General features: G+C 40.8%; 1 protein-coding gene across 7 annotated transcripts in view; it reads right to left on the bottom strand.

The window, feature by feature from the left end:
• PDLIM5 (PDZ and LIM domain 5) overlaps nt 1-20,835 on the bottom strand; it is a 224,118-nt gene extending 203,283 nt beyond the window's left edge. For 2 of the 7 annotated variants that reach the window (XM_062199852.1, XM_062199857.1), the window contains exons 1-2: nt 19,729-19,749; nt 17,481-17,618 (exon numbers count right to left, since the gene is read on the bottom strand). In XM_062199852.1, coding sequence (XP_062055836.1) covers nt 17,481-17,576 — 96 coding nt within the window. In that variant the 5' untranslated portion in view covers nt 17,577-17,618; nt 19,729-19,749. Of the gene's footprint in view, nt 1-17,480; nt 17,619-19,728; nt 19,811-20,762 lie in introns of those variants that run through there. The other 5 variants (XM_062199853.1, XM_062199851.1, XM_062199850.1 and 2 more) reach the window with 4 other exon arrangements.
• Nucleotides 20,836-21,086: the final 251 nt, after the last annotated feature.

Genomic DNA, 21,086 nt, shown 5'->3' on the forward strand with positions numbered 1-21,086 from the left:
ACGGCAAAAGGAAGACCTTTCTCTCTGTCTCTCTCTCACTGTCCACTCTGCCTGTCAAAAAAAAAAAAAAAAAAAACCAGGCCAAAGCCAGGAGCCTAGAACTCAATCCCTAACTCCCAGGTTGGTAACAAGTACTTGAGCCATCATCATCTGCGGCCTCTCAAGGAGAGCATTAGCAGGAGGCTGGCTCAGAAGCAGAGGAGCAGGACTCAAGCCACGCACTCTAACATGGGATATGAGAGTCCCAAGCAACATCTTAACTAATGCACCAATGCCCACCTTACAAAGATAACTTCATGAAGTAATTCAATTCAAACTACAAAATGCCCATGTGTACTGAGAAGGGAGCTTATTAAATATCCTATATGAAAACTTCAAAAAAGAAAACCAGGGGCCTGCACTGTGGCATAGCAGGTAAAGCCACCACCGACAGTGCCAGCATCCCATATGGGCACCGGTTCAAGTCTTGGCTGCTACACTTCCAATCCAGATCTCTACCTGGGAAAGCAGTGGAAGATGGCCCAAGTCCTTGGGCCCCTGCACCCACTTGGGAAGACCTGGAGGAAGCTCCTGGCTCCAGATCAGCGCAACTCTGGCCATTGCGGCCAGTTGGGGAGTGAACTAGCAGATGGAAGACCTCTCTCTCTCTCTACCTCTCCTTCTGTCTGTGTAACTCTAACTTTCCAATAAATAATCTTAAAAGAGAGAGAGAGAGAGAGAAAACCAGAATTGAAGATGGTGTTATCCAAAAAACATCTAGAAATATCATCTCAATAACAATTTCAAAACTGTACCAAACAGATATTACTAGCATTTACTATAAGGACACTTCTATTGTTATAGGAAACTTAACTGAGAATTTACTGTGTGTCAGGCAGAGTTTTAAGAACTTTACATGTGTTAATTTATTTAATTCTCTCAACAATCCCATGATGTAAACCCAATTTCAGTCTTACTCATCAGAGGAAGAATCTAGAGCACAATAAATAATTTGCCCAAAGCCATATAAATATACAGCTATACACATATACACTACAGAGCCAGGAGTCACTTGCAGGCCTTCTGCTCCAGAGCTGGTACTTGTAATGCACTCAGCAGCACGTAGAACGTAGTCCACTAAAATCATAATCCTGGGGGCTAGCACTGTGCACAGGGGGCTCAGCCTCAGTCTGTAGGGCCAGCATCCCATATGGGTGCTGGTTTGTGTCTCTGCTGCTCCACTTCTGATCCAGCTCTCTGCTGTGGCCTGGGAAAGCAGTGGATGATGGCCCAAGTGCTTGGGCCCCTGCACCCATGTGGAAGACTTGGGGAAGGCTCTTGGCTCCTGGCTTCGGACTGAGCTAGCTCTGGCATTTGAGGCCCTTTGGGGGGTGAACCAGCAGAAAAAAGACCTTTGTCTCTGCCTCTCCCTCTCTCCTTCTGTAGCTCTGCCTCTCAAATAAATAAATCTTAAAAAAAAAAAAAAAGGAAAATATAATTAATCCTGAAGTATACTGAGAGAAAATATAAATCCTAAAAAATTACTATGAGAAAAACTCCACAATGTAATATATTTGCTTTAAAAATACAATATTCACAGATGTTTAATCATTCATCCTTATCTGAAAGTCTTTCTAAGGGTAGGAACTAATTAATTTTTCTATATATTGCATATTATTTTTATTGGATTTAATGTAATACAGGTAATTCATAAGTTGGTTTTTAAAGCATTATTTTACAAGTACAGCCTCAAAATCATAGAAAAAACTTATTTTCTTGAATTGATAAAAAGCTGATTTTGAATATAAACTATGAAATTATGTCATTTACTACTTCATAATATAGGAATTACGACTATTTCAGACATATATAGCTATATCATGACAAGTTTTTCCATTATGATATATTTACAACATGAAAATCTGAATGAACAGAAATGTCAGCAATAAATCATTTTCTCCTACTAGATGTTAATCCTCATCAAATGATCTCTCTGAAAATTCAGAAATGTAAAAACTTATTAATTTTTTAAACACCCCCCAGCTAGAAATCATACAAGTGTCACAAAACCTAATTCTTCACATTGAGTGTATTAACCAATCAATAGGCTAATCTTATTTTTTAAAATAGTCACGTTTTAAAGCCTTTTTCAGCAGAATGGATCTGTCCTAGAATAAACATCATAACATTCACTTTGTCTTTGAGGCAGACTCTAACAAATATGCTAGTGGCATAATTTGTAAACAACTTCTGAATGTGTGTGCAACATTTCTTCATTAAAACAGAAAAGGTCATAACAGCACACGGAAATGAAAACAGAAGCCATCTGGGAAACAATCTGATTCTTACTGCAATTTTTTTAAAAATTCAAAAGACTACAAAACAGAAATGAATCAGGATGCAAACAGCTATCATGAATGTGGTACAATTAAAAATAACTTATTAAAACAGACACATTAAAATGAGTGCTTTACCTTCTTAAAGACAGCTTAGAAGGCTACAAAGTTATTTCTTCACGCAAAAAAAAATTTGGCATTCTTCCCCTGGAATTCCCATCAAAGGCAATTTACAAAACACATCAGCCTGGGCATATGGTAAAATCACAATTGTAGTAACCCACTCTAACCCAGAGGAATCAGAATCCGTCTCAGAGTCCTAGGAGCTGTGCTAACATTGCCTTGATGTTATCCTTCTCTCTAGCATGATCTCTCATCTATCATCCTGGCACTAAACATATCTCCCCCTTCCTCACCTTACTCCACTGTCCCCCTTGCTCACCGCACTCCTGCACACAGGCCTCCTTTCTATTTCTTGAACACATTAAGCTCCTTCCTGTCCCAAGGTCATTCCATTTGCAACCTACTGTGCCCTTAGTGTGGTCCCCCAGCTGTTTCCGTGACTGGTTCTTCAGACAAAGTTGCCTCCTCAGTCAGAGGGGCTCATCTTCACTGCCCAAACTAAAGTAAAACCTTTACCCCAGTTTCCCATCCCCAGTACTCCCTAGCACATCACCTTGTTGAATTATATCACTTACTTATCTATTTATCTGTCAGTAGTCAATCCCCATTACTAGACTATAAAGTTCATAACTCTGTTTTGCTTACCTCTGTATCTCCAGTACCCAGATAACAAAAGAGTATCCAACACAATAGTTGCTCAATAAAGATACTGAGTAACTGACTCAATCACCAAGTGTAGGAATAGCAACTTCCATCTCTACTGATACTCTGCTCTGTGTCTTCTCCACACGTTTTATAAATCCTAGCTCAGAGGTTCCCTATTACCTTGACTTGGGCTGTATGGCTAACACATGTTTTTCCTTTCCTATATCTGATTATATATCCTCTCCTAATTCCAAGCTCCTTCCTATATTCTGCATCGTATTTCTTGTGTTCTTATGTCAGAAAATGGAAAGCCACCCTCTATATCCAAGGCCTAATAAACAGTAAGAGATCAATAAATATACATTAACTAACACATTCTCTGGCTTAGATATGAGTCATTCAAAAGAAGGGCTGCACTAGAAAACCATACCAAGAGGCTGTACTCTCTTATACTGAGAATTTACTCAGCTCTCCTAGAAGATAATAAATCATAATAAAATCCCCAAGAACTAAGCTTGAATATGCCACAGTTACCTCTTTCCTGAATTTATTCCCATGAATAATTTTTTAAAGATTTTTTATTTATTTATTTGAAAGAGTTACACTGAGAGAGAAGGAGAGGCAGAGAGAGAGAGGTCTTCCATCATCCGTTGGTTCACTCAACAACTGGTCGCAACGGCTGGAGCTGCGCCAATCTGAAGCCAGGAGCCAGGAGCCTCTTCCAGGTCTCTCATGCAGGTGCAGGGGCCCAAGGACTATGGGCCATCCTCTACTGCTTTCCCAGGCCACAGCAGAGAGCTGGATCAGAAGCGGAGCAGCCAGGACACGAACTGGCGCCCAAATGGGAGGCCAGCACCACAGACGGTGGCTTTACCTGCTATGCCACAGCGCTGCCTCCCACCATAAATAATATTGAGCTTTCATGTAAGCAGCATATCACAGCCTGACCCTCAGGTTCTCTTAACCTCCCAAAGTGTGAGGACAAGCCTGAGTTTGTACATTTACAAAGCACAGGCTAGGCTTGGTTTTCCTCCTCTGTTTAAATAAAAGACATAGATATTGTATAAATTTCAAGCAATGTAACAGTAGACAGAGAAAATAATACAAGTTCCATTTTGAGCAGCTTCTAAACTCCTTACTATGCAGTCACACAAAAATCAGTTTCTTTATTTTCACATTGGTCTTACCACCTGGGTTGTCAGACATAGTTCTGGGAGATATCTGAAAACTGAAATACTTTTAAAGACAAATAAATGCTAAGGAGTATGAAGACAGGGAAACTATCACGAGAAAAATATTTCAAGAAGTGGCTTCCTACACAATACCTCTAGGATTCAAAGGGAAATGTAACTCATTCACCCATTTGAAAGGCTGTAATGTGCAGACATGTAGGCTTGTTGTACATGACACAAAAGGACAAAAATAGAATCACAAGTCAAATATAAAGAAAAGAAAATCTGGCTGATTCACAGTACAACTCTGTACTGTAGAGCATGTATATACAGCCTGGATGCCAGGCAGAAGACTTAAACTTAATGAGAAACTTACAGTTCTTAAAATAGGGCAATAATGTATTAAATGTAAGATGTTATAATTCTTGACTGGGCAAGGTGCCAGCCTGAGGAAGAGAAACCAGTCTAAGATGGGATGAACTATTCATGAATTTTGGAAACACCCTTGTCTGCTAAAACATCAGAGTACAAGTAACTAGAATCTTCCAGAATGGATAGAAGTATTTAGAAAGAAAGCACAAATGCCTACTATAAAAAAGACCAAAAGAACCATGTAGGATATTTGCAAGTTAGTAGCATTGAGATACTTTAAGGGAATAGACAAAATAAATGAAAAGTACATATATAAGGCTTCTTGTATTTTTAACAGAATCCTTCCTCCAGGATATCTCCAGTGTATGCTAGTTAAGGGATAAAACATTCATTTTCTTTTTTTTTTTTTAAGATTTTTATTTGAGAGTTACAGACAGTGAGAGAGAGAGAGACAGAGAGAGAGGTCTTCCATCCGCTGGTTCACTCCCCAGATGGCCGCAATGGCCGGAGCTGCGCAGATCTGAAGCCAGGAGCCAGGTGCTTCTTCTCAGTCTCCCATGTGGGTGCAGGGGCCCAAGGACTTGGGCCATCCTCCACTGCCCTCCCAGGCCACAGCAGAGAGCTGGATTGGAAGAGGAGCTGCCGGGACTAGAACCAGCACTCATATGGGATGCCGGCGCCGCAGGCAGAGGATTAACCTGTGTCATGGCGCCAGCCCCCAAAACATTCATTTTCTAAAGGACATCTGTCTTCCAGAAGAATATTTTTGGAACACATCTACGATCTCCTCTGGCCAATTTTTAAATTTGAATACCCTTTAGGGTTAATATCTCAGAAATCATTCAAATAATGCCAGTCTATTAATTCTATCATCAGTGGAACTAACAACACTTATATCCCTGATCCCATCAATGGTACATGGTATTCAACTATTATTATCATTCAAATAACTACTTCTGCTTTTGTTAAATCAAAATTCACACAGGACAATTATCCCAAAGTACGGTGGCCATGGTAAAATCAATTTTTGAATCTTGGGAAAAAATGTTTTAACAAATTCACAAAATTCAAGAAACAAATGGTCCAAAATCTTACCTACTTCAAAAGTGTTCTCATCATAGTAAAGAGAAACTTCCCTTTCCCCATCTTTTACCGAATAAAAATGCAAACATCCCTGGCATAATTTTTTTGTCATTATGGTTACTAATATATATGGGGAAGTTCAAAAAGTTCATGGAAAATCATATGAAAAAGTTTATTTTTGTGCAAAAATTTTTGAAATGGAATCTATATACAGTATATTCAAAAACTTAGCGGAAAATGTATATTATGAAAAACCTATTCACAAATTTCAAATTTTTACACCAAAATAAACTTCTTTAAAACAAACAAAAGAATTACTTATTTATTTGAAAGGCAGAGTTACAGAGAAGGAGAGGCAGAGAGAGCGAGAGGTTTTTCCATCCACTGGTTCACTCCCCAAATGGCCGCAACAGCCAGGGTTGGACTAGGCTGAAGCCAGGAGCCAGAGCTTCATCTGGATCTCCCATGTTGGTAGCAGGGGCCCAAGCACTTTGGCCACCTTCCACTGCTTTCCCAGGAACATTATCAGGAAGCTGGATGGGAAGTGGAGCAGCCATGACTTAAACAGGGGATGCCGGCGCTGCAGGTGGCATCTTAACCTGCTAAGCTACAGTGCCAACCCCAACAAACATCTTTTAATCCTTATCTCCACAAACTTTTTGAAGAACTTTGTACCCTCTACTGCTTACAACAAGCTTAAATGAATAAACATCTAGTGCCACACATTAGTACACTTTCACAGCATCTGACATCACTCTGTGGAAAACCACAGAAACCTCTGTGAATTCAGTTACTAATAAATACTGATAATAAAAACACAGTAAGTCTCATAAAGGTGAATTCACTGTCCCAGGACTCATACCATACCGAATACCACATAATGAAGAGTTTTCTTGTCACATCATATAACTAGAGAACAGTGGGATCTGAAACCACACAATATATCAGGCTACTGGAAAAAATCCAAAAGTAACAACTCTGAATTTATTAAATGTGATTTGCTTAATCTTTCAAAAATTCTATGACAGGGCTGTATGCCAAAACTTGCTAAACACACATACACACACAAATCCTTTGCCACATTATTCAGAGTAATATGTTAACACAGAAAGGAAATTCATTTAGAAACAGGAAACAAATGATAGAGATAGATATTAATAAAAGCTCTGGATGAAAGAATTCAAAAATAGCACTTCTAAGAAATTAATGGTATCATTTAAAGAAGGTCAGTACATTTTTATCTTACTTTAAAACACACTGAATACTTGGTAGAATAATTGTGATTAAGTGCTGGAAGAAGGAGACAGGTGGAAGTTGGCCCATCTGATTGGAGAAGATCAAAGTCAGTTGAAACTCATGCCAGGACAGGTATAAGGAAACACTCTCATATTGTGGGTAGGAGTGTCTCTATTTGGCAATATCAATGTAAATCACAAATGCATTCAACTTTTTGACTGAGCAATTCCATTTCTAGGAATTTATCTGACAAATATATTCATACATATGTGCAAAGATCACACTACTGTGTCAAAAAAAGGAAAAGACTACAAAGAACTCAACTGTTTATTGTTAGGAACTGTTAAGTAATGACAAATCCAAACACAATCTAGCTATAAAATAAGAGTGAAGATATACTTACCGAAACTGTGCTAAGTGAAAAAAGCAAAATGCCTAAAAGTATTTTTAAGGATGCTACAGTTTTATATTCCATAATAGTATTTTTGGTCAATGATGGACCACATATCTGACACAGATCCCATAAGATTATAACAAAGCTGGAAAATGCCTGTCATCTAGTGACACTGTAGCCATGGTAATGCAGTAACTCAACATATTTTTTTCTTAAAGATTTATTTATTTGAAAGTCAGAGTTACACACAGAGAGGGAGAGAGGGAAAAGTCTTCCATCCGATGGTTCCCTCCCCAATTGGCCGCAATGGCTGGAGCTGCGCCAATCTGAAGCCAGGAGCTTCCTGGGGTCTCCCACGCCGGCGCAGGGGCCCAGGACTTGGGCCATCTTCCACTGCTTTCCCAGGCCATAGCAGAGAACTGGATCGGAAAAAGAGCAGCCGGGACTTGAACTGGCGCCCATAAGCCCATATGGGATGCCGGCACTTCAGGCCAGGGCATTAACCCACTGCACCACAGCGCCAGCTCCTTTAACATACTTTTCACAAACTCACTGCACTACCAGTAGTATAAAAGCATAGCACACGGAGCAGACCTTTCGACTCGCACATAAGACACCTGCATCCCAGTCGGATTACCTGGTTTCAACTCCCAACTCTGGCTCCTGACTCCAGCTTCCTTCCAATGCAGACACTGGTTGCAATACTGAGTGATGGCTCAAGGAACTGGGTTCCTGCCACCCACGTGGGAGACCTAGACTGCACTTAGGCTCCTGGTTTTGGCCTCAACCCAGCCAGGCTACTGTAGGAATCTTAGGTGCAAACAAGCAACAAAAGTTACTGCTCTTTCTTTTTCTCTTTCTCTCTTTTTCTCTCACCCCACAGCCTCTCAAATAAAAAGAATATATACACTTATATACAATTCAGACTACTTGATAATGTCAACTAAGTATTAAGCTACTGGTGTATGTATTCACTATACTCTATGTTTTATCATTGTTTTCATGTGTATTCCTTATACTTACAAAAGAAAACTCACTGTACAACAGTATTCCATATGATAACCACCAGCATCCTCATACATCTCATGTTTACCCCACTGCTTGACTGCATCAAGATGCCACATATGGTGATTGAACAATACATATATGAAGGTGGTGTAAGAACTCTCTCGTGTTCACACAGGGCAAAACTGGCTATAAATGCAACTATGTTTCCATCACCTAATGACAATTATTGTATTTGTATTGCATAGCAGGGTGAGGAAAGTATATATCTATTTACATGTATCTCTACAGATTATCTCTGGATGTCTACATAAGAAACCAACACTGGTTGTTTTCAGAAGAGGAAATGACCTGCATGACAACAGGAGACTTTCCCTTCTACACCCTATTCTATCTTTGGATTTAAGACATATGAACGCCTTACCTAAAGAAAAACATAAAACACCTTAAAGCGGGGGGGGGGGGGGGGGTGGTTGGAAAAGTTAAAAGAAGATTTCTAAATCTGACTCAGCAAATAACTGTCTCCACTGTGGCCTTTAAAAAATGTCTTTCAGGGCCAGCACTGTAGTATAGCTGGTAAAGCCACCGCCTGCTGCGCAGGCATCCCATATGGTAGCAAATTCATGTCCTAGCTGCTCCTCTTCCAATCCTGCTCTCTGGTGTGGCCTGGAAGGCAGCAGAAAATGACCAAAGTCCTTGGGACCCTGCACCTGCCTGGGAGACCCAGAATAAGCTCCTGCCTCCTGGCTTTGAATCATCCCAGCTCCAGCCATTTTGGCCTTTTAGGAAGTGAACTGGCAGATGGAGCTCTCTCGCTCGCTCGCTTTCTCTCTCTCTCTCTCTTTTAGCCTCTCTGTAACTCTGCCTTTCAAATAAATTTAAAAAAAAAAAAATTGTTTCTCTCTGGGGCCAGCATTGTGAAACAATGGGTAAAGTTGCTGCCTGTGACACCAGAATCCCATATGGGCACTGGTTCAGGTCCTGGCCGCTCCACTTCTGATCCAGCTGTCTGCTAATGGCCTGGGGAAAGCAGTGGAAAATGGCCCAAGTATTTGGGACTCTGCCACCCATGTAGGAGACCCCAATGAAGCTCTTGGCTCCTGAGTTCAGCCTGTCTCAGAGCTGGCCATTGTGGCCATCTGGGGAGTAAACCAGCAGATGGAAGATCAATTGATTGATCTGCCCCCACACACACACCGGCCCTTGTTCTTTGTAACTCTGACTTCCAAAATTTATAAATCCTAAAAAAAAAAAAAAAAAAAAAAACAACCTCTCTTTTCCTCATCTTTTTCTTTTTTAATTCCCTCCTGTTACCCTTCCCAGTTCATTTTAGTGTCCTCCATTTAGGACTATCAGGGACATTTACTAAAACTATTTGGCCCTACCAAGAGTAATGCATGTCAACAGGTTGATGAACTTTGTCCTAGTAATTGTCACACAAAAAAATGGGTTAGTGAGGGGCTGGTACTGTGGCACAGCAGGTTAAGCTACTGCTTACAACACTAATATCTCTTATCAGAGTGCTGGCTGGAGTCCCAGTTGCTCTGCTTCTAATCCAGCTTCTTACAAATATGCCTGGGAAAGCACCAGATAGTGGACCAAGTACTCAGGTGCCTGCCATCCATATGGGAGACCCAGATGGAGTCGCTTAAGCCTGGCCTACCTCCAGCTGTTGTAGTCACGTGGAGAGTGAACCAGCAAATGGAAGAGATCTCTTTCATCCTTTCTCTCTCTCTCCTTTTCAAATAAATGAATCCTTTTAAAAAATGAGTGAAATTGGATACACAAGAAATTTGAGTACTCAAAGAAGGACGAATAACTCCACTGATGCAACAGGGAAGAAAGAAGTTGAGGGGAAGATGGGGAAGTAAAATTATGATTAATCACTTTTGGGACCGGCGCTGTGGTGCATTGGGTTAAAGCCCCAGCCTGAATCGCCAGCATCCCATATGGGTGCAGGTTCGAGTCCTGGCTGCTCCACTTACCATCCAGCCCTCTGTTGTGTCCTGGGAAAGCAGTGGAAGATGGCCCAAGTCCTTGGGCCCCTGCATCTGCATGGAAGACCAAGAGGAAGCTCCTGGCTCCTGGCTTCAAATCAGCTCAGCTCTGGCCATTGTGGTAATTTGGGGAGTGAACCAGCAGAATAGAAGACCTCTCTCTCTCTCTCTCTCTGGCTCTACCTCTCTCTGTAACTCAAATAAATAAAATACTTTAAAAAAAAAGATTAATCAGTTTTAACAATATTACAAAAAATTCTTGCAAACCTAATTTGAAACATTTATTCAATATTGTATTTTGTACATTCATAATTACCCAAAAATTAATCTTAATAAAAAAACTGTGCCTAGAAAGTGGGTTTTCTGTCGATTTAAAAAAACAAAAAAATCCCCAAACTTGCTTTCTTTTTTTTTTTTTTAAGATTTATTTATTTATTTGAAAGGCAGAGTTACATGGAGGCAGAGGCAGAGAGAGAGAGACAGACAGAGAAAGAGAGAGAGAGAGAGAGAATTAGAAGAGGAGCAGCTGAGATACAAACCGGCACCCATATGGGATGCCTGCACCGCAGGCAGACACTTAGCCCATGTTGATGCAGGGGGCCCAAACTTGCTTTCACAACAGGCTATCCAGTAGCTCTGTACCTAGAAAACCTAAAGAAACAAGTGGACACCATGCTCACTGCTTTCTAGTTATTCAAACTGAAGTTTTCTCTTTTCACTCCCATGTGTCCTTTACTTGCAAATGCATTCACATATTGATATTTCACAAGGTAATATCTAATTTTGTCAACTTTTTTGTAACATATTTTATAGTTTTCCATCTCAGAAACCTAGCTTCTCATCTGCTAAAACTGAAACATAATTATCCCTTGTGGGACAACAAATGAATAACCCCTTTTTTGTCCATGGAAAATATTTCCTTCTAGACCAAGGTGGAGAATATCTGGCCTGCCAGTCATAGAAGGCCTGCAAAATCATTTCATCTGGCCCTGCCAAGGCATTCACAGGTGGGACTTGAGAGTCAATAAATCTATAGCAGACTAATTTTTAAGTTGATAGTATTGTATGGCCCACAAGTGATGTTATGAATTTCCAAATTGTTCCCCACCTTCTGTCTAGATTAACTAAATCATATCAGATATCTTCTCCATGTAGTTGTAAGTGGGGCAAACAGCATAACCAGTCCTGTGGTATATGTGAATTCAGGTAAGAACTATAGCAAACAGGCTCTCATAAAGTCACTTGGTTTACTGTACATTCACATTTTGCCCGACTAACAACCAGGATAAAGAGAAACTCTTTGCCTCAAAATTCTCAAAAATAGAAGAAAACAAGTCCATGGGCTTCAATATTCTCAGTTTAAGTAAGCAGATACTATACCTAACTCATGGATAGGTAAATAGATTGTATAAAGATCTTCTTTTCAAAAAGATAAATGTTTAATTTTTAATTATTTTCATCTACTTGAAAAGCAGAGAGAGACAGAAAGGTATCTTCTATCTGCTGGTTTGCTCTACAAATGCCCACGATAGCCAGGACTGGGCCAGGTCAAAGCTAAGGGCTAGGAACTCCATATGGGTCTCCTACAAGGATGCCAGGAGCCCAAGCACTTGAGACATCATTTCCTACATCCCAGGATGCATTAGCAGGAAGCTGGATCCAAAGCAGAGGAGCCAGGACTCAAATCAGCATTCCAATACAGGATATGAGTGTTAAAAGCTATGGTTTAACTTAACCTGACATAACACCTGCCCCAAAAATCTTCTTATTATAAAGTGCTATCCTTCCTTTATTCTCATACAATACTGTTTCTTCCACAAAATGCAGAAGTCCTGCCCACCAGTAAAATTCCTTTTAACTGATATTTTTCCAAAATGACCGACACTGACTAAAATGCACAAGTCCCTTTTTTCTGAAACTCTAATCTGAAATAAGATTTTCAATTCTTTACAAATAATAGACCACCAAATATCATCAGAATTACCTCGAGATTCTTGATAATTGTGACCACAAAAGATAGAAACTTGCCAGATGGGAAAAGATAGGCCTCTGTACCCCACACAAAAGCAGAGGGTGGACATGCATGTGAAATATACATTATGTAGTTATACAAACTAAATTAACTTTCTAACTTGGCATAATGACAGGGTGGTTTGGCGGGAATGTAAAAGAAAATACTCAACAGCTTAAAATTAACAATGAGTTCATTTATTCAAGGTAGGATGGTTCTCCCATTTCAGCCTGAGAAGACTGTAAGTCTTTCTGTCCTCATCTAGGAGAGAAACTTTGCAGCTGGCCTGTCTGGAGAATCATTCAGCTAACACTCCCAGCTCTACTCAGAGTCAATCAATGGCAGAAAAAGTCTTTGTCTTCACCATACCCTCCTCACTTGGCAATGTTCAAATTACATCCTTCAAGTTCAACTAATTTCTCCTGAAAGAAGTCAACCCTTACAAAGACCAAAAAAAAAAAAAAAAAAAAAAAAATTCTATGCCCACTAGAACTGAGGAAAACTTATCTGTATCACTGTCATCTCATCAAATATACCGTCCTGTTTCAGGGCTTATGACATTGTCTAGTATTGTAGGACTGGGCATGTTTCGTTTCTACCCAAACTTTTCACTTGCCAACACTTAGTATCTTCTTTAAAAGCTTCTAGGACGCCGGCGCCGCGGCTCACTAGGCTAATCCTCCACCTGCGGCACCAGCACACCGGGTTCTAGTCCCGGTCGGGGCACCGATCCTGTCCCGGTTGCCCCTCTTCCAGGCCAGCTCTCTGCTGTGGCCAGGGAGTGCAGTGGAGGATGGCCCAAGTCCTTGGGCCCTGCACCCCATGGGAGACCAGGATAGGCACCTGGCTCCTGCCATCGGATCAGCGCGGTGCGCCGGCCGCAGCGCGCTACCGCGGCGGCCATTGGAGGGTGAACCAACCGCAAAAGGAAGACCTTTCTGTCTCTCTCTCTCACTGTCCACACTGCCTGTCAAAAAAAAAAAAAAAAAAGCTTCCAGGAAGAATTTATATCACTACTGAATGAATACATTCAATGGCAAAGTGCTACACAAATTCAAAGTGCTACACAATTTGTGTCTTTCTCTGTTGTGTTATACTCCCACACAGAAGCCATTCCAGAAAGTGGTCAATTTCTTCTGCTTTTCAAATCCAACTAAAAGTTTGTCTGAGCTTGTAACAATTCATCCTCCCCTAACTTTAAGACTCAAAGTCACCATTATTCCGGTATTGAAAAGTCTGACCTCATTCTTATCTACTTAAGAGGTGTCTAAATATATTTTTGGAGAATTGGGAGACAATCTTCACAGAATCCAACTACTGACAGTGAAATAGCACATGAGAAATAACACCGAGCAGAGTATTTAAATTTTAAGATATTAAACTTAAAAGATAGCATTCACAAATACATAATCCTTCTTGTAATTCTACTGTGAGGCATATCAATTTGCCAAAATACAGCCCTGAATTGTGCAACAAGTCTCCTATTTCTTCTTATAAAATATATTGGCAAAGACCAACAAAACCCACACTGCTACAATGAAACCCATCCCCGCATTCCACAGCTTCAGGGCAAGTCCATAAACACAGGGTCATAAACACTCTGTCTGCAAACTCCTGTAGCCAGCACCCCACTTTAAGGATAAGAAATTGAAGACAATGACATGTGATCATACAGTTACAGTAATCTGAAGGATTTTTTTCAAAGTTAGCAAGAATTGCCAATCTTAGAAATTCACCCACAAAATAGTATACAAGACTCACACATCACAGATGATGAAGAAATCTTAATGAAATGTTAAAATTTTATAGTTTGTATGCTTAAGATAAAGTCATATACAGCATATTCATATGCCAGTAAAACAAAATCTCACAAAACAAAAAGCTCCTAGTCCCTGCCAGCAGCTTATTTATCTCAAAACACAATTTGTGCCCCAAAATTACTATGTTATAAAGGAATGGAAAGGGTCCTTCAGAGTTCAACATAATATCTGACCAAAGAACTAAATGTTTCTGAACGCTAAATATAAAGATACAGGTTCCCAGCTAAACACAAACTTCTGACTCTTTTTTTCTTTTTCAATTCCAATAAACTCTAAGTGAAAAAACATATTACTGCTATGTTCCCTACAATTATGGGAGACAGTTTCCATTCCTTAAATTTTCTTTTTAATTTAATAATGTCATCATAAAAGATAACAATTGAGAGAATATTGTATGCCAAACCTTACTAAGAATTTCATATGCATTATTAAAATAAGAGAATTAAATTACATGTTTTAAGGCATGCTTTCAGGTTTTAATTGCTTCTTGGCACTATTAAAGAACCTGATATTCACTGAAAAATATCCCAGTAATTTTATATAATTAAGGCAGAATAAGTATAATCAAAGAACTAATTAAGATGAGAGTAACTTAAAATTTATAACGTTAATAATTTTACCACAACATAAATTAGTTATTAGGCACAAATCTTCATTAATGTTCCTGGGCATGTTTAAACTAAACCCACAAGGGGTTAAAAATAACTACAATGAAAGGCCAACAGCCTTACCGGCCAGTTAAGCCAACATTCCCTTCTCTCCTCCCCCTCCCCTTCCAATCCTCTCCAGTCCAGAATGGATTGCATGCCCCACTGCACAAGGCCCAAAAAGGTCACAGGAGATGGCAGAGACTTTTGTAAGAGAACAGAAATAACTCAGCAGCTTTGTTACCGTAGTCTCTTCTAATCAGTATGTTTGAAATCCTTTAATTAGCACTCTGTCTACACAAGGAAGGCATTTCTTCTTTGCCAGGGGAGGGCACATACGTATGTACACAGTGTTCTGTTGTATCAGCATCACAACATAGAGCTACCATCTCAAATTGTCTGCCAGGGAACTGAAGCACATAAAACTTTTTAAAGGCATACTACCACAAAATTTGCATATTCCACTTACATTCTGATTAACAAAAGACAAAAGGATGATTATGTGTATTTCATTTAGATGTCAATACATTCCTAGACTTTTTTCTAGCAAAAACTTAAGTATTTTAAACTATAATTCACTTTAATTAAAAAAGTAAAATGTTCCAACTTAATATAAAATACTAGCAAAAATACGCAATATTCAACTACCATTTCTATCCTCATAATAAATCTTCAGCAGAAGGAAAAAACAAGAATAAATCACAAGACACATTTTCACATGGACCCTTTACATGTACAATTTCATCCAATCATAAAAGCTCCTAAAACTTGCAGGCTGGATTATGAATATACATAAGACCTTATAAAATCTAATTAACTGGAATCAAGATGGAAATTGGTGATAGAGATAAAATTTCAAAATATGCAGCCCAGAACAAAGAAACTATTAATAAAATGGGGTTTGTAGCTCTTAAATAGTGTTACAAACTGATTTTTAATCTTGCAAAATCAAGATGGACACACAAACACATATATGCAAGCACACTAAGATGCAGTATGTATTTATATAGCTATTTGTATAACTTTCTAGAGGCTTTTATATATATACACATATATTAATGAAACAAAAGATAACCTTCTAAACACCTGAGTAGAGAAACAATCTAACCAAATTTAAGATAAAGCAAATTATTACTGTGGCAACAGCTTCCAGCTTGAAAGTCAGCTCTTCCACACCAGCCACGTGAGCTCACAGGAGTTTTGTACAGTGGGAATAATATCACAATTTTCTAGACTGGTGTGAGAATTAACTGAGATGATATATTTATAGTAATTAGGGGGGAAAAAACGCAGCCTATCAAAATGACATACACAGTCATACGTATGCAGGTATGTGTCTATATGGTGCTCATGGCAGCACTGTTTGTAATAGCAACATTGGAAACAATATTAATGCCCTTTAGCAAAGGACTGGTTAAATAAGTGTTACTTAACTATAAGAGAATACTATACAGTTGTCTGGAAAAGTTTATATTCACATTATACGTTACTAGGAAAAATTTTCCATTGTAAATTCTAAAGAAAAAAATAGCAAGCCATGGGACAGTGTATATAATATTCTATCATTTGAGTAAAAGAATAGAAATCCTGCTTTATTTGAATACACATAAATAAGCCCTTTGGGGGCAGGCTTTTGGCTTAGTGGTTAAGCCACTGGTTGAGATGTTGCATTCCTTATCACAGTGCCTAGGTTCAAGTTCCAGTTTCCTGCTAATGTGTACCCTGAGAGGCAGAAGATGATGGTTCAGGTAATTAGGCTCCTGCCATCATCTTAAAAGACCTGGACTGAGTTCCTGGCTCCTGGCTTTGGCCTGGCTCAGATCTGACCATTACAGGCATTTGGCGAGTGAACCAACAGATGGAAACTCTTTCTACCCATCTGTCTATCTCTCTAGTGTTTTAAAAGACAAAACAGAACTCTAGAAAGTTATGTAAGCAACCAATAGTAACTCTTTTCTATTGGTGATGAAAGTGAAACATTTCTTGACTGGAAGCTACAATTATTGTCCTCCTCCTCATCATCATGAAAATATATCCTTAAAATACTTACATAGAATATCTTCAAAGAGTACATTCAAACTACATTCATAGTGAGTAAAATGCCAAATCTCAATTAATCATAGCCTTACTCTGTAATTGGAAACTCAAGCCCTTTATTTCCTCCTGAAAGACAGGTAGCTTTGGTCATTTTACTGTTTGACCAGCACCTCCACAGAAAGCTATTTCAGGAAATAACACCAAAAATAGTCATTTAATCTGATTTTACGCAAAAGTTTTTAATAAACAACATTTAGATAGGAGAGGGACAGCTAAAATTCCATACCGCAACCTTTTAAAGTTATATATGCAGAAAGTACAAAGTCCAAAGAATTGGCCACACAAAATTTTAGGGTCTGTCCTCAATTAAATGCTTTTCCATTTTACTACTGGTAATATGGGGTTCGGGGAGTGAAATAAAAAGTAAACTAAAATGAAATCATTTATCCTTGCTAAATCTCCTCTCCCTTCCTTCACTATAGATAACTAAATTTGCCAAAGTCAAATCCTACAAGCAATCATAACAAAGTACAGGTCAACAGAGAATTCAACAATGAGCCCTGAGATTTCGAGCGCCACACACTGAATGAACATCTGTAATAAAATCTGTAAAGTCTGCTTACACTAGAGATTGTCAGAGGCATGTTGAAATCCTTGCCACCTTGCAGTCGGAAACCCCAAGGAGCTGGGCCAACCAAGGACACGCTGTAGTTGCTCATGGTTCTAATGGCTGAAGGGCCAATGCCAGAAAATGTAAGAAACTGTAAAAGAAAATTAAATGGTTACCAAAAATGTTTATTTGAAACCTTACTACACATTTGAATGTATTTAATATAAATCCAACTTAATTATTTTAATAAGTCTATTAAGTTCCTCACTATTTTCAGCCTAAGAAAAGGAATGTATAAGCTAATAAACAGTTTTTATACTCATGTCAATTTCCGTAGTCTAAAAATTCTGTATCAGAATATATTTCTAGACACTTACTTGACCAGTTTTACAATTTGCTACAATCCAATATTCTAGCTTCCTGCATACAAACTTTAATTCAAAGTACTTTACAACACCTCATTAATGTATATAAGAAAAGCAGGATTTTATTTCAGGTTTAACTCAAAGTGATTTTCCCTTTCCTTCTACCTCATACATTCTTTTGCCTGCAGTTGGCAAGAGTCCTTCAATTTCACTTACTTAAATTCTAAGCTATTCTAACACATGGACAGGGCTGCAAAGCAGCAGGCTCCCATTCATGCCTTCCAAACACTAAATTGTTTAAAACAGAAGATGTTTTCCTGTGCACAAAACCCTTTCCTCCAATCATGAATTACAACTCGTATTTCTTTTCCAGGGACATGGTATCTTCTATACTTAAAGTAATATTCACTTCTCCCTCAAATAGGCAATGACAAATGCTTGAGTATGGTGACATTTAGGCAGAAGTGGCTTTTTGTTTCATACACACTTCTCACCAGGCAAGGGGTGAGCACTCACTGAATACAACTATGACTGAATGCGATAGGACCACAGGGTTAACCTTTATGCATGAAACTGAACTGAGATTTAAAAAAGAATCGGCACCTCAGTGCTTTCTTTTTTCCTTTTTTTTTTTTTTTTTTTTTTGCTTGTGCTCCTAATGACTCTCAAGGAGGTTGTACTTAAAAAAAAAAAAAAATGAAGTCTGATTGGGCGTTTTCTATATGGATGGGAGAAATTGGCAGGAATTGAGTTTTGTTTTCTTTTTTTTTTAATGTAACACTAAGACACATAACAGGTCTCTCCTTTAAAAAGTATTAAAAATATTAACAGGTGTATAATTTTAAAATTATTAAAAGACACTTTAGGAAGCAGCCATTTAAGACACTTCCTTGGAAAATCTGAGCTGTTCAACCAAATTCACTTTATATTACCTGTCTTGACATATTTTTCCATTTTTTAACACACTGAAAATTACCATCCCTTCACACCAAATTCAGAGTGACAGATGCAGCTATTCAAACTTAAAGCAAACAGATTCCTTCTTCTCAGAAAGGGAAAATTAGACCCAACCTTCAAATAAGCCTGGTTCTTAAAGAAAAATTAAATCAGGGAAAAATCTGCACTGTATCTACTTAGACACTCAATGAGCTTTCCCAAGGCATGGTAGTACATTAAACTAGCAGGCAGTAACACATTGCTTCAGTACTGAAGTAGCAGACACAGGCACTAAAAAGACCCAAAGCCACGCCAGAAGTTAAACTGTTGCATGGAGGTGAAAAATTAATAGCGGGGAGGTGGTGCTTTCCTGCAATGCAAAAGATGATCTTCATTAAAACTAGTAGCGTAGTCGAGAAAATCTTGCTATTGGCACACGTAACAAATCAGAATCACGTAAAGCCAACTGACTTTCGCAGGCTGCCTGCCCTCCTTTTTTTAATCTTTAACTTCTGGCAGGGGAAGTATGTGAACTTCAGGCTCAACTTCCTTTAGCCCATTCTTCCCTACAAGAAAATCTATTTCATTTATATATCAAGCCATGGACATGCAACTTCCCTTAACTTGGGGACTCCCTTCCTGACTTCTCCCACTTGTTGTCAGAATTTATAGGATCTGCAAGGTCACAGTCACAGGACGAGGCCAGAGTCTTTGCACTTGTAGCCAGCGTCATCTCCAAGCTGGACTCTCCTGCTAGCTTCACTTGCAATTCATTTGCCTTCCAGACCTTCTGATCCCTAAGCCATGGCGACAGTTGTAGTGGCCTTTTCCGGGTCTCCTCCATCTAGCTATTAGTGACCAAACCCTTCCTAAATAAGCGAGTCAGCAGGAAACAAACCTGCTTTGAAACACAGAAAACGTGGGGATTCCTTTGGGGTAAAGTCTACACAATAACCTCACTTTAGGACTAGGAAGCTTGGTATTGCCACACTTGTACCCGAGCTTCTTAGGGTGGAGAACTTGCGATGATCTGCACCAAGTGACAAGTAGAGCCTGAAATTAGGAAGAAATAGTTTGAGGTTCCCTCCCCCGCCCCCCCAATAGGGGGATAATGGAGCAGAGCTACAGAAGCCACAGGCGTAGGACGAAAAGTAGCCGACGAGACAGTTTCCAGCCGAGGTTCGCGCCTCGCCCTGTTGGCCAAATAAGGCTCCCGGGCGCGCTGCTTCCGTGGCAGGCGGGTTCAGACGTCCCCGCGGTCAGGGAGGCGGACCTGGGATAGGAGCCGGCGATCACACCCTAGACCTGCCCTGCCCAGCGCAGGCTACGGATTTTCTTTCCAAGTTCTGCCCTGTCCATACGCCCTTCCTTTTTCCACTTATTGTCAAACGCACCGCCTTTGCAAAAGCCCCAACAACTAGGCAAGTTTTGTTTGTTTGTTTTTTTTTTAAACGAGCTTTATGTCTGGGCGCACAAGTTTTCCCTGAACAGGTTACACAACTGTAAATACTGGGGGTGGGGGGGTTGGGGACGAAGGATCCTCAGGACCCTGAGCGCGCGCGCACACACACACACACACACAACTCACGTCTTCCCTCGAGGGGTTGGCGCAGGTCGTGGGGAGACCCGAGGCGGGCCGCCCAGCCACGCCGGCAGCCGGCAGGGGAAGGTCGGCGCGGCGGGGCTCAGGAGCCCCCCGGAGCCCGCCCGCACCAGCCCCCAGCCTCCAGGGCGCTCCTCCCGGCCGACCCGAGCGGGCAGGGCTCGCCCTCCGGCCTCACGCCCACTCCCGCACTGCCTCTCACGGGAGCCGCTCGCGCCCTGGCCGCTCTCCCACCTCCGCCGCTCCGCGCCCAGAAAGCACCTGAGGAGCCGCCCCGGCCCGCGGTGCGCCCCTTCCTCCTCCTCGGCGAGCCGGCCCACGAGGAGACCGGCTTCTCGCCTCCTCCCTGCCACGGAGCCGAGCCGCGCATCGGCAGCCGCCGGACACTCACCTCGGGTCCGGCGCGGCGCTGCCTCCGCCTCAGACGAGCGCTGACAAGTGACTGGCGGTGCGTGCGCCGTCCCCGCGGCCCGCGAGAACTTCCGCCTCCCGGCGCGGCCGCCCCGCCCCCGGCCCTGGGCACGCCCCTTCGCGCCGGGCCACGCCCCCAGCTGGGCAGCGCGGTGGGGCTCGGAGCCCAGACCGAGAAGGCAAAGGGGGTGCCCGGGGCGCGCGCGTGATGGGGCTGGCTGCAGCCGCTGCGGAAAACAATTGCGCTATCGCGTTTCGGTGGGAGTAGTGTGAGGGGATTTCAAAGGGGACCTGGCAAAGGGCT

Source organism: Lepus europaeus, chromosome 8 (genome assembly GCF_033115175.1).
Source record: "Lepus europaeus isolate LE1 chromosome 8, mLepTim1.pri, whole genome shotgun sequence".
Taxonomy (NCBI): domain Eukaryota; kingdom Metazoa; phylum Chordata; class Mammalia; order Lagomorpha; family Leporidae; genus Lepus; species Lepus europaeus.